General features: G+C 39.7%; 1 protein-coding gene across 1 annotated transcript in view; it reads right to left on the bottom strand.

Moving 5' to 3' along the window:
• LOC117403799 (synaptic vesicle glycoprotein 2C-like) overlaps positions 1-13,263 on the bottom strand; it is a 61,420-nt gene that overhangs the window by 38,646 nt on the left and 9,511 nt on the right. Inside the window, exon 2 of the mRNA XM_058988332.1 lies at positions 9,480-10,177. Within this exon, the coding sequence (XP_058844315.1) occupies positions 9,480-10,059 (580 nt within the window). The 5' untranslated portion in view covers positions 10,060-10,177. The remainder of the gene's footprint in view (positions 1-9,479; positions 10,178-13,263) is intronic.

Raw genomic sequence — 13,263 nt, 5'->3', positions numbered from 1 at the left:
AACAATATGATTCCAGGGAGGGGGATTCTGAGAGATATAACAATATGATTCCAGGGAGGGGGATTCTCAGATATATAACAATATGATTCCAGGGAGGGGGATTCTGAGAGATATAACAATATGATTCCAGGGAGGGGGATTCTCAGAGATATAACAATATGATTCCAGGGAGGGGGATTCTCAGAGATATAACAATATGATTCCAGGGAGAGGGATTCTGAGAGATATAACAATATGATTCCAGGGAGGGGGATTCTGAGAGATATAACAATATGATTCCAGGGAGGGGGATTCTGAGAGATATAACAATATGATTCCAGGGAGGGGGATTCTCAGAGATATAACAATATGATTCCAGGGAGGGGGATTCTGAGAGATATAACAATATGATTCCAGGGAGAGGGATTCTGAGAGATATAACAATATGATTCCAGGGAGAGGGATTCTGAGAGATATAACAATATGATTCCAGGGAGGGGGATTCTGAGAGATATAACAATATGATTCCAGGGAGAGGGATTCTGAGAGATATAACAATATGATTCCAGGGAGGGGGATTCTCAGAGATATAACAATATGATTCCAGGGAGGGGGATTCTGAGAGATATAACAATATGATTCCAGGGAGAGGGATTTTGAGAGATATAACAATATGATTCCAGGGAGAGGGATTCTGAGAGATATAACAATATGATTCCAGGGAGGGGGATTCTGAGAGATATAACAATATGATTCCAGGGAGGAGGATTCTCAGAGATATAACAATATGATTCCAGGGAGGGGGATTCTGAGAGATATAACAATATGATTCCAGGGAGAGGGATTCTGAGAGATATAACAATATGATTCCAGGGAGAGGGATTCTCAGAGATATAACAATATGATTCCAGGGAGGGGGATTCTCAGAGATATAACAATATGATTCCAGGGAGGAGGATGGAAGTGCAGGGCAGTCATTCACTACACATGTTGTCAATAGTAATTAATAACAGGAGCCTTGTTTTCCACTTTGCTGCAATATAAAAGGCACATCTTGTTCAAGAGCTGGTGTGAAAACCCCACCCTTTACTCCTGGGACATTTCACTTTTTTACTTAAATAAATGGCCAATTTCAATACTGCTTAATTAAGGAAAATAAAAAAAAAACTCAATGTCCCCATGCTCTTTAAAAGATATTGATTTCTGATACTGGTTTTCCACACAAGCAAAGCGTCCACTGAAATCACTAATGAACCACTATTGAATTACTATAAATCTAGTACATCACCTAAAACCATATTAATCTTTAAGTAGTTTGTAATGAAAATCAAACCATATATTACCCTACTGTAAATAATTAGAAGAAGAAGCAGAAGAAGCAGAAGCATTGTTATTGGTGCCTAGCTCATGTGTATCCATTTCCCTTTCCATCCTACCTAGTCCAACACAAAACACAACATATTCACTGTGTTATGTTTGCATTGCCTTTTTGATTCACAAAAACTAGACTGTCTCCGTTTTATTCAAGAAGCTTCTGTAGCGTCAGTAAGAAGCTGTCGATCAACCTCCTGTTTTTTTTGTGTGAAATGAAGATCCCTGTGCATGATAATAATTGTTGTCTTTTCACAAAATCAATATTTAAAAATAATTAAAAAGGAAAAGAACGGTATTTAATGCTGGTGTCCTTTAATCACTTACTGTATGTCGGTTTCATTTTTAGGAGAATTTTTCAAACTTGTTGATATCTATATTGCATGATTCATACACTGAAGCGCTTCAAAGCTCTTTATAAAGCAAACGAATGACAAAACAGGCAACTGCAGCTGCAAATACCTGTGTCGCAATTCTGGTTGTTCTGCTGCCATTTTTTCACTGTGTTTTCAAGTGAGGTGAATTTGGAATAAATACGACACGCCCCAGAGTGTATGGGTAGGAGGGACGGTGTGGAAAGGTCAGAAACGCAGTTGGCCAAATTTTCGAATGTGACGGCTAAACAACTTCTCAGTGGTTAAGCATCTGACAAATTCCAATGGCGAAGGGGAGGTTTAACGAGGACCAGGCAATGCATGCTATTATAGTTTATAGTAGTGTTGCATTGTATCACATGGCTAGTATCGCATGGCAGGCTTGTATTGTAATGTGAATGAGATGTCAATCCACAATCTGGTATGCACCACTTGAGGACAAGTTCTAGATAGCACTCTGCCTTCTTTGTTGTGCTCTAGCATCTTGCATTGTACAAACATATTCTCTATATATAGTACCCTACAGAGGGGCGAATCAACAAACATCAACGACTTAAGTGTTCAAACATGTCTGTGCTGGGGTTTCTTTTTTTTTAGTCTCCTTTTAATTATTCATGAACTAGCTTTTTAAAATGTAATTTCATCAGCAGTTTAGAAAGTTGGTTTGATGCGTGTCAAGCAAGAAATGAAAGAAGAAGAAAAGACAGGGTTGCCTCTTCATGCTGGTCAGCTCTTGTGAGCAATAGCACTGAGCTGCATTGTGGAGCCTTTTCTGATTTCACGCCCTGATGCTTCCGCTGAGAGGGGGAAAATTATATTAGCAGCAACTAAACCAATTCTGGTAGATTCATTTTACCTGCGTCTTGTGTAAAATGCTCAGTCACCTGTTATACGGCGTGAACACATTTTTCTGCATTGGAAATGTAATATTCCTCAACCGCATAGTGAATACACTCAGCATGTAATTAAATTTGTTAAATATTATGTCAAGCTTTGCTGAATTCAATGTTCTCTCTGCAAATAAACCTTGTAACATTTTATTTAGTGGGAAGGAAAAAAAGAAAACGCTGGCAATGACAGGAAAGGATCATTTGTATTCATCTCAATTATTACAGAATTCAATCTCATTTATATGAAAAAACCGAAATGGTAAAAAAAGCAAATTCGCTGCTATGAAATTAGGTTCCTGAGACACGGAAAGTCATTTTTAATGTCAAACCCTAAAATGAATTGTGATCTCTCTGTTTTCCAAAGGTTAGCAGCTGCGCTGGTGGTTATTGTTGGTACCAGTATTAAAAGGCTTGGTATGTTATTTGTTGTTTTATTAACCTTTATTTAATCAGTTGTTTCCATTGATTCGATCACTTGCTCTCCCTTTACTTACAATTGAGGAGAGGAGCCTTCAGCTACAGCAGCCTCAGGGAAGTGTCTCTGCAATGTGTTGCATTCTGCTTCAGGAAAGCCGTTATGTATTTGTTATTGATGACATTGTTCCAAGGTTCAAGAATCTGGAATACTGAGAGAGGTTACAGGCCTTTCAGCACAACCGTTTCCATTTTTCTAACGGGTCTAAAACTTGCAATTCCGTTACGCATGTAGCAATCAGTCCATTTTCAGAATTCATAAAAACAAAACACCTGACTACATAAAACAAGTACAGGTCATGCAATTGAGGCTGTACACCTATGCTTGACTGATAAAACGTTTAAACCAGCTTTGTAATGGTCATTATCCGCTTCCACTATCCTACACATTCTTGAGAAAGAATTTGATTTAGTTCTTGAAACTTTACTTTGGTATTTATTTCAAATGTGAAATTGATTTTCACAAGCAGTATTCAATTACAGTTATTTTAAAAGACGTCAAGATACTACAAATTCTGGAACTTTTTGAAAAAATGGGAAAATCAAAGCAATAGCCTCATAAAACAGGACATTTTGGCTTTAACGTTAGGTAAAATGCTATGCTGTTTAAATGAGGAGCTAACGGCAGACTTAACACTGTAGCATACAGAAATCATAAATAGTGTATTCACTGTTGTATACGAATAATCTTGGGGGTTTGATCAAGAGGATAAAACAGGTTTAGAACAGAAGCTGAGCTAAATCAGATTGCCCAATCTGAAACTGTGGTTAAAGATGCAGCCCCAGTGGTTATAACCAGAAGGTCACTGGTTCAAATCCCACCTCTGTCACTGACTGACTCACTGTGTGACCCTGAGCAAGTCACTTAACCTCCTTGTGCTCCATCCTGCAGATGAGATGTTAAATCAATGTCATATTGTAAGTGACTGCATATAATGCACAGTTCACAGCCACTTTGTGATGTTGGTCCACTATGAAAGGCGCTATATAAAGATTATATTATTATATAACAGGGCAAAGGCTCGGCATCTTCACCACAATGCCAAAGAGCTGCATTCACGGTTTTATAGCTTTTAACCTAATTTCATCTCACCGACAGAGGAGAGTCCGTATCACACAACACTGCTCGTTACACCCACAGCTCCCTATAAATCAAAAGGTTGCAGATTTCCCTAGATCTCTTTCTGTCTTTCTAAATTAGATCATTGGTTGAATGGAGATGTGTGGATACAGAGGGGTGCGTGTATTTGAAAGTAGCTCAAATAAGACCACAGGTACCTGTAAACGACAGTGCTGTAGAGTATCTCATTCTCCTAGATTGGAATGCAAGGACTCCCCACAGAGCTTATTACAGTGCAAGCGAAACCTTGAGATCTCAAAGGGGGGTTTAGTTCACGATTATTCTAACAGGGGCTGTTATGTGCAAAGACATGGGCAGCAGTGTGGAGTAGTGGTTAGGGCTCTGGACTCTTGACCGGAGGGTTGTGGGTTCAATCCCCAGTGGGGGACACTGCTGTTGTACCCTTGAGCAAGGTACTTTACCTAGATTGCTTCAGTAAAAACCCAACTGTAAAAATGGGTAATTGTATGTAAAATATAATGTGAAATAATGTATAATGTGATATCTTGTAACAATTGTAAGTCGCCCTGGATAAGGGCGTCTGCTAAGAAATAAACAATAAAATGCAAGGTATGAATTGAGGTACGAGGCTACTAGCCAAAGAAAAACTACGACCAGTTTATAAAACATCAAAATAAAGATGACACTTACAACAGACTAGCTTCTCGTTGCTTTCACTTTTGAAGGCTTGGGTTTGGTGGCCCCAAATAGTCCCCACTGGACAATAATCCATGCCATAAAAGGATAAGACGATTCAGTCCAGTATGTCAAATTGGTGGCCTCAGCTTAAGAAGGTTTTGTGGCATCTACCAGGACCATGCCTGATGGTAGTTATTGTGTCTCACCTTTCATGAACACTGAATTAACAAATGTATTAAACACACGCATACACAAAAATATAATCTGATGGAATACATACTGTAATAGTATGCAAGATAATTCAATTTCCATTTCAATGTATTTTATTTATATAGCACCTTTCATACCACAGTATCTCAGAGCGCTTTACATGTGGGTTCAAACAGAAAGAAGTATGAAATATCAAGAAGTAGAACAATTATAAAATACTACTACTAATACTACTACTACTAATACTAATACTACTACTAATAATAATACTACTACAATGTAAAATAAAGCAACTGAAGAAAGCAGAAAATTAATAAGAATGAAAGATAAAACACAAAATTACAAAAATAACCAAATAAAATACAGTAGATCAAAACAATTAGATTTGTAAATCAGGTTAAAAAGGCTAAACTATAAAAGTAAGTCTTTAATCTTGACTTAGAAATATTGACCAAAGCAGCATCTCTAATAGAAAATGGCATTGAGATCCACACTCGGGGGCATCATAAACCCATGCACTTTCTCCTTTCCTTTTACATTTTACCTTTGGGAGACACAAAAGGCCAGCGTTAGTTGACCTTTAAATGCTCAGTGGTTTATATAGGGACAGAATCCGGAGCCAAGCCATTTAGTGCTTTATATGTCCGGAGTTATACGAGCCTGTTTCGTTGCTGAAAGAACCCTGGCAGCTGCATTCTGTACAAGCTGCAAATGTGAGCAGGCAAGACCAGAAGCTAAGCAAATAAAGCATTGCAATAGTCAAGCAGACTAAACAAAAGCATGAATTAACTTCTCAGCATCAGACGAAAAAAGAAAATATCTCATTTCAGCAATGATAATACTCAGACAGGAAAATGACCTGGTGCTAAAAAGAAAAACCTATTTTATTAAGTCTTTTAAAATCCCATCTCTTTATTGTGGCCCTGCCTGTAACACTAGAATAAGCCATCAAACAGTCAGCTGCGCCTTCACTGCGCTGTCTGATGCTCAACAGAATGTCACAATGGGAGGTAAACAATTAAGATTGCTTTTTCAAAAGGATGAAGTGACCTTTCAAATCAGTCTTAATGGGCACGTGCAGCAGTGATAACGCACTGTTACCTTCCAGCAACAGTTTCCAGCCTTTCTCCCACCACCACTAATCTATAAACTGAATGAGTACAGTTTAGCATGCTGGTGTGTGGTGAGCCGTCTGTCTGCAAGTTCTTAATACTGGTTCACACCAGGTCTCCCTTATAAGACATTGCACGATTAAACATAATATTTATTAAAACAGAAAAAACCTGCGTTGTCATTTTCAAAATTGATCATTTTCTCTAGAGTTATGATAAAAATGTTCCTAAATATTTAAATGCTTTACCTGAGAAACAGAAAATGTTAAATTGTGAAATATTTAGTGTTTATGTCTACCTTTTAAAGACATTCTATTTTCACCATCAGTGAATTATCAAACAAAATAAAAACATAAATAAATGTTAAAATAACCAGACACATTAAATGTCATTTTTTTTGTACTGGACAGAGCGACCTTTAGCAGAAATATCTTTGATGCAACGGGTGTCTTTTTCCTTGAAGATATTTTAAAGAAATTGTGCTGCTCTATGCAGTGTGCTCAATCATTTACTGGAAGCAAACTAAAATGGCTGCCAGGTTCCTATATGCAGTGTAACAGGAAGTGCATCAATAAGGCAAATGTTTGCTGTATTTATTTAAGTGATAAAAAAAATGTATATTTACACTATTCCTTGAGAAATGGGAATTTTCGCAGGACCTACAGATTACACGGCATTGAGTACATTTCACAGAAATTGTGAAATCTGTGATAACCGCGAAAAAATACAACCGCACTTCCAACCAATTAATATACAAAAAAACAGATTAACATTAAAAATGAAATAATGGAAGATGCACAATAAAGATATCCTTTAACTTTCCTCCCTTTATCTACATACATACATGTATAGGGAAAACACAGAGCACATTTAATATCCCCCACAGCAGGTTCATAAATGTAATTGCTTGAAAGCCATAATGGGATATGCTGCTATGTGTTTTAATACATGCACCATCCATTTTGCAGTCTGAATGTTTTATCTTGTCTTTGAGCTTTTGAATAATATTTCTGCACACATGTATGAAGCTGTCTACTTACTTTGAGCTGAGTGACTTGCTAAGCAATGTTTTAAGACTTCTGCCCGTCGATAAAGAGCACAGTGAAAAATAATCAATTGTGCTTTGAAGGAAGGCTGGCCTTGGCCCATTTTAATCAGCACAGAGAGGTTTAGTGCTCCTAATGGAACAAGTGACCTCTAAAACAACACAGTAGCCTATAACACATAGACCGCTCTAGAGATGCACAACACCACCCAGAGTCAATCTGCAGAATGGGCAGATGCTGCAGTGGAGGTGCTGCTGCTTTGTGGGTCCTGAGGACAAACTGGCGGCTCTGCTGGAGACCAGAAATTACCTACACCCAAGCATGGGCCAGTGACCATTTGGGGGCTTCTATACTTTCAACACAATACCCCCCAAAAAGTACAGCATACAAAAGTACCAATAATCTCTTCACACTGTGTGCCAATATTTAAAGCTAACACCGCTGTTCAATCCTTTGTATTTGATTCAAATCAAACCTACTGGCCGTAGGCTGTGGGGAGGATTTCATTACAAGGGGTAGCTCTCAATATCTGATCGTCCTGAGGGAGGCACGAAAGTGTGTTTGAAATTACGTGGAGCAAGACTGGAAATGCTAAATGGATGAATAGTTTAATATAGTAAGTCACATAATAGAGGGTGATTGCATAATAAATAATTGGAAGGATGTCTTCTAGGGAGATGACTTTAAAGGAAAACTGGAATCAGGTAATGTAGACATGCAGTTTACTGACATTTAAATAATCTCCCACAACAGAAGGCCTAAACACCTTCCCTTGCAAATGAAATGAGAAAGACACCTTTTGAAAAATATACTCTGTTTACAGTCTCAATTAAAAAAACAACAAAAAAAACTGTGGCCCAGTTTTATGAAGAAGTTAAATTGAAGTACGTGTCAGTTTTAAAGAGTGTTTGTGTTCTACAATGGGCTGAAGGGATAACTGTTGCATCACAAGCTGTTTTGACGAAGTAATGTTGAGTTTATAAGTTGTAGTGGCTAAATATAAAACACTTTACAGTCTAACCTCTGGGCAGGTAAAACTACTACTACTACAGTAGTAGCAAGCATTGGCAGATCCAGTCTCTACTGCTGAATGCAGCAGTAAATTCAGCTTGTGATGTAGCATTAACCCTTTGCGGTACTATGTCGGTACTGGTCCGACATTGCAATTATTCCTATCCGGTCCAATGTCGGACCCTGTCTGACATCATCAAAAAAACGCAAAAAACGGGTTTCTAGACGTTTTTACTCCGGAAAAAGCCGAGAAAACCATTCAATGGCCGAGTGGGAGCGACAGGAGCCGAGACAAGCCGAAAAAAAAAGGGCGTATCTCATGAATAGTCATACTTGCCCCAGGCATCAGATAACAGCGGCCATAAGGAAACAAGCTGGCTGTTACTGAATCAGCGCACAGAGAATATCACGGGCATTTGCAGAGCTTTTTTGAGATGTTACAGTAATAAAATAATGACTTGGATCGCATTATTGAGGAGCTTGGTGATAAAACGAGTGATCAGGAGACGATCAATTGGTATGTATGACTATTATTATTATTATTATTATTATTATTATTATTATTTATTTCTTAGCATATGTGAAAGCTATAGCGAACGAAAGGGTGGGGCGGGGCTGGAGATGCCTAGTGAGTGCTTTGTTGAATTGCAGGGCCTTTTAAACCCGTTTGACTGTGGAAAAAAACACTTTTAAACAGCGCGTCTAAAATTAACTGCGCGTGTGAAAATAAATTGGACCTGACGCGCCTGACACACACTGACTGCAAAGGGTTAATTCCTGACAACAAGACGACATAGACATTTCTGCTCATTTGATGGAACCAACTGGGGAAAAGGTTTACTTGTCTGGCTGACTGTTGTTACTGGGGAATCCTTTGTGTCATGACAACCAAAGAACTGAATCAAAAGAAAGGAGTGTGGAAATGTACAGCTGCTTAGACAATTGCACTTTCAGGCCTTTCATATATTTGAACTTCCCAAAGTCCTGTGCAAAATGAGCAACCATGCAAAATTGAATAAAAAGCCCACAATGTGGCAGTTTCCCCAATGGAGGGGGCATATTGTCGTCTGTGAAGGGGAGGGGGTCGGGTAAAAGGTCAGCGTCTACAGACTGTAGATTTCTAGGAATCCAAATCATCTCAATAATCAGGGGCCTAGTCTCGAAGTCAACACCTTCCACACATATAAAGAAAACTCCTGTAGACATTTAAAACAGTTCCCCTTGAATCAAGTGTCATTACAGTGGTAACTCACCCAGCCACCCCGCTCCGGAGTTGGGGACGCACATGTCTGTCTCCGCACTGGGGAGCACAAACCCCACTACGAAGACCTCCACCCCGTCTGCCATGAGAGCCATGCCCAGAACGAAGAAGAGCTGCCACTGGAAGCGGCCGTGCCCACACTCCTGGATGATGAGCTCGTATTGCTGGGCCAACTCCTCCTCGTCAGCCTGGCGCTCCGACTCCAGCTCCTGCCGGTCCTTTCCCGTCGCGGCCTGCCCCAGGTTCACCTGGTTGTCCTTGGCCTGGCCCGTGTTGGGGATGCCCTGGTACTCGCCCTCGTAGATCTCGTCTTCTTCATCGTGGCCTTCCGTGGCGTCACTGGAGCCCTCGTCATCGTTGGCCGGCTCTCCATACTGGCCGCCCTGCTTGTAATTGCAGTCCTCTTCCTCTTCCTCCTCGTCCTGGAAGCGGCTGTAGGAGCGATGGGTGTACTCGTCCTGCGCCCGGTCCACGACTTTGTTCACTTTCTTCACAGCTTGCCGCTTGGCCTCCCTTGCGATGTCTTTCGCCCCCCTAACTAACGATGTCCTGTCCCGGTACGTATCATCCATTCTGTCTTCGCCGCTTGCAGAAGTAATAAGGAACTGGTGGGATGACAATAGATAAGGGGCTCTAATGGATCACCACTTAAGTCTGTCCCCTGCAGGAATAGTAGCGGTGGTAACAGGCCTGTAAGAAGAAAGGACATTTCATTAAAATGCTTATGTTTGAAATTCTGTATGCAATGGATTGAGATTGGGTATAGGGTAAACACTTGTTGTGGTTGTTTAAGTTCCCAGTGTCTCAACGGCCAAGCAGATTCTCTTAATCCAGTCAAATACTGTATAATCAACACACTACAGAGAGAGCATCAAATTGTGAGTCTTTTACTATAGCCTCACACAACAGACATTATTAGCTAGAGGTGGCGCTAAGTGTCCGTTAAGTGTCACAATATCATGACGATATTGTTGTAGTTCAAATAAATATTGTAACATAAAAAAAGCAAAGCTAGGACCTGAATGAAGTTATGAATAGTTAGTAGCGACAATATAGGGTGACATGTCATTTAGTTTCATAAGAGATTCTTCCTAAAGCCCAGCTGCAGCAAAGGCTCCAAGTGCTTGGGACACAATGACTGCCTCTAGTCCTGCCGTCCCCATCAGAGCAAGGGCGTCTTGTAGATGCAAACGTAGATACCTCCCATGATGAAAGAGCAGAGCATTACAGCCTGCCAGGAAAGAGAGAAGCAGCTCTGATTCATGGTCTGCGCTAATGAAAGGGCTTTACGAGAAAGACCCCACGGCTGTTTTCCAAATAAATACCAGTTAGCCTCTGCGATGAGGTGCGCGAAGCCCCTATGACACTGAAGACTTCAAGAGTCTGTCATCCTGGCTCCACGGTCTGCACTACATGATGATTGAATGCAGTACATCCAAGAAGTGGCTTGCTCAACAATGCATTGTAGTTTGCTTAGAGATGTTTCATGCGCCATCTCTGCTTTCTATCTCTGTCAGACACTACCTAATGCAGGGAGAAGCATATTTAATGTGCATATTGAATGGCCCCCATGTTAAAAAAACATGATTCTTTTAGACCAATTAATAGTAGAGAATATTAACAAACATGCCAGTATGTCTTTTTTTTTCTTGTTGCTAATATTCGCTACTTGTAATTGGTCTAAAAGAATCATGCTTTTTTTAACAGCGGCCATGCCATCATAACCAATGTAAACTATAATCCCTGTAAATTTAGTCAAATATGGTTAACAAATAAAAACATTTGATTCATTTTATAAGACACTATCTGCGCAATAACTGACAGTACAAATAATTCTTCAGAAATGCAAAGAGTATATATTATATAAATTGAACAGAAGACGGCAGCCCAGGTTAGTGATGAGAACAGAAATAATTCACTACCATCAAAATTCATATACAATGTTGTAATTTAATTTACATGAATGGATAGCCAGCTCTGGTCAAAAACATGCAGAGCAGAGATCCACCTTTTTTAAAAAAAAAAAAAATTTTAATAAATTTAGAGCGAACAATTATTATTGTTATTTGTTTGTCCCCAATTTGGAATGTCCAATTATGTTTTTTCTCCTCACCGCAGCGAGTCCCCACACAGCACAGACGTTCTGAGGGCGTGTGAGCATCCTCCGATCTCACAAGCTTAAAGCCACAATCGCTTTTACGCTGAGCAGTCCATAGCAGAGATGGGCAGTCTACCGATCCCAGAGACCAGAGATCAGCCCTGCTTTTTATCCACTCTGAATGTGCTTGGTGTCTGGCCAGTAGGGTTCGCTGTTGCATGATGAGGAAAATAAGCCCCTGCCAGTTTATCATCCCCACCCCGGGAGTGTCAGAGCCAATGTGTCTTGGCCTCTTTGCACAGCCCGGATGTGAACCGGCACCGTCCAAGCTGTGTGACTCATCCTGCGCTCCACGTGGCAGCGCTTTAACTGGATGAGCCACTCGGGGCCACGAGATCCATCTCTTCCAACGGGCAAATTGAATCAAAACATTGCAGCACACTAACTGAAATTTAAGCAGACAAGGCAATTAAAAAATATATTAAATTAACAGGTAGTATCTCCTAGGAGATGTCTTCCATAATCTATCTGTTTTGCCCTGTTAAATTAGGTTGTTTAAGCAATTACACACAAATTGTCTTTTCAGTTGCAGAACTTTATTACCAGAATGTAGTAAGTATAAGTTACCAAGCTTTGCAAACGCCCTCATTCTTGTAACAGCACACAGGTAATATGTACACACGAGTCACACAAGCCTACTATTCACAACGTCTTAAGAAGTATATTTAACCTCTGGTTGATTTACAGTACTTCATTTTCACTTTTAATAACTATTATGTTGTATTTGAACAAAGCCAAGCACTGCACTTAGACACTGATGCACCAATCACCAATACATAGTCCTGTGTAGGAGAAGCATGCATCCCATAAACACCCAGAACAAGCATTTTATTTAATTTACTCATTGGAAAGTCACTAATGGGTAGCCAGTGTGCTCTCTGGTGCTTGTATCGTAGAGCACCCTATACAGTATGCTACATACACCAAGTGAAGGCAATCACTGCAACATTTCAGACAGCTCACCTCCATGAACTGCATTTATATTCAGTTTCAATGTATCTTTCATTATGCCCGCTGAAAAAGCTCTAAAGGCAAAGCTATACATAAAGTGCACATATTAGCAGCCCTCTCAGGCATTTCGTATTCAACAACTAGAGAACACATTAAGATGACTTGTATTGAAGAAGTACCCTTTTGAGGGCATTTGGCATCTCGAGGGAACAGCATCTGATGATGATATTTCCATTTACTAACAATGAATCCCAGGTCAACAATGGATCATGTGCAGTCAACTGTACAATCTTTATAGTGTGTAAGGGGGGCTGCATGTGGGGAGTTTTGTGGGGGTTTTTTAGCATCAATTTCCTAAAAAAATAAATAAAGAAATAAATAAAGAAATAAATAAATAAATAAATAAATAAAACATTTTGGAAATCATACAAATCAATGTAATAACATGTTGAGCTGTATTTACTTTGGTTGATTTAAGACATCATACATAGATGATAAGTTAATCAAATAAAAAAAGTGATATTGTTCTACATTCACTGTTTTATTGCATATTGTCGCAGAGCAGGAGCTCTGCATGTGGAATGGAGTCTACATCTGTAACTATACTAGGCAGGTATTAGGACCGTGGTAGACTTGGGGTAGCTTGCTGCCCACAAGTAAAATGGTG

This window comes from Acipenser ruthenus, chromosome 2 (assembly GCF_902713425.1).
Source record: "Acipenser ruthenus chromosome 2, fAciRut3.2 maternal haplotype, whole genome shotgun sequence".
Taxonomy (NCBI): Eukaryota; Metazoa; Chordata; class Actinopteri; order Acipenseriformes; family Acipenseridae; genus Acipenser; species Acipenser ruthenus.
The sequence above is the reverse complement of the archived record's forward strand: the minus strand, read 5'-3'. Positions and strand labels throughout refer to the sequence as shown.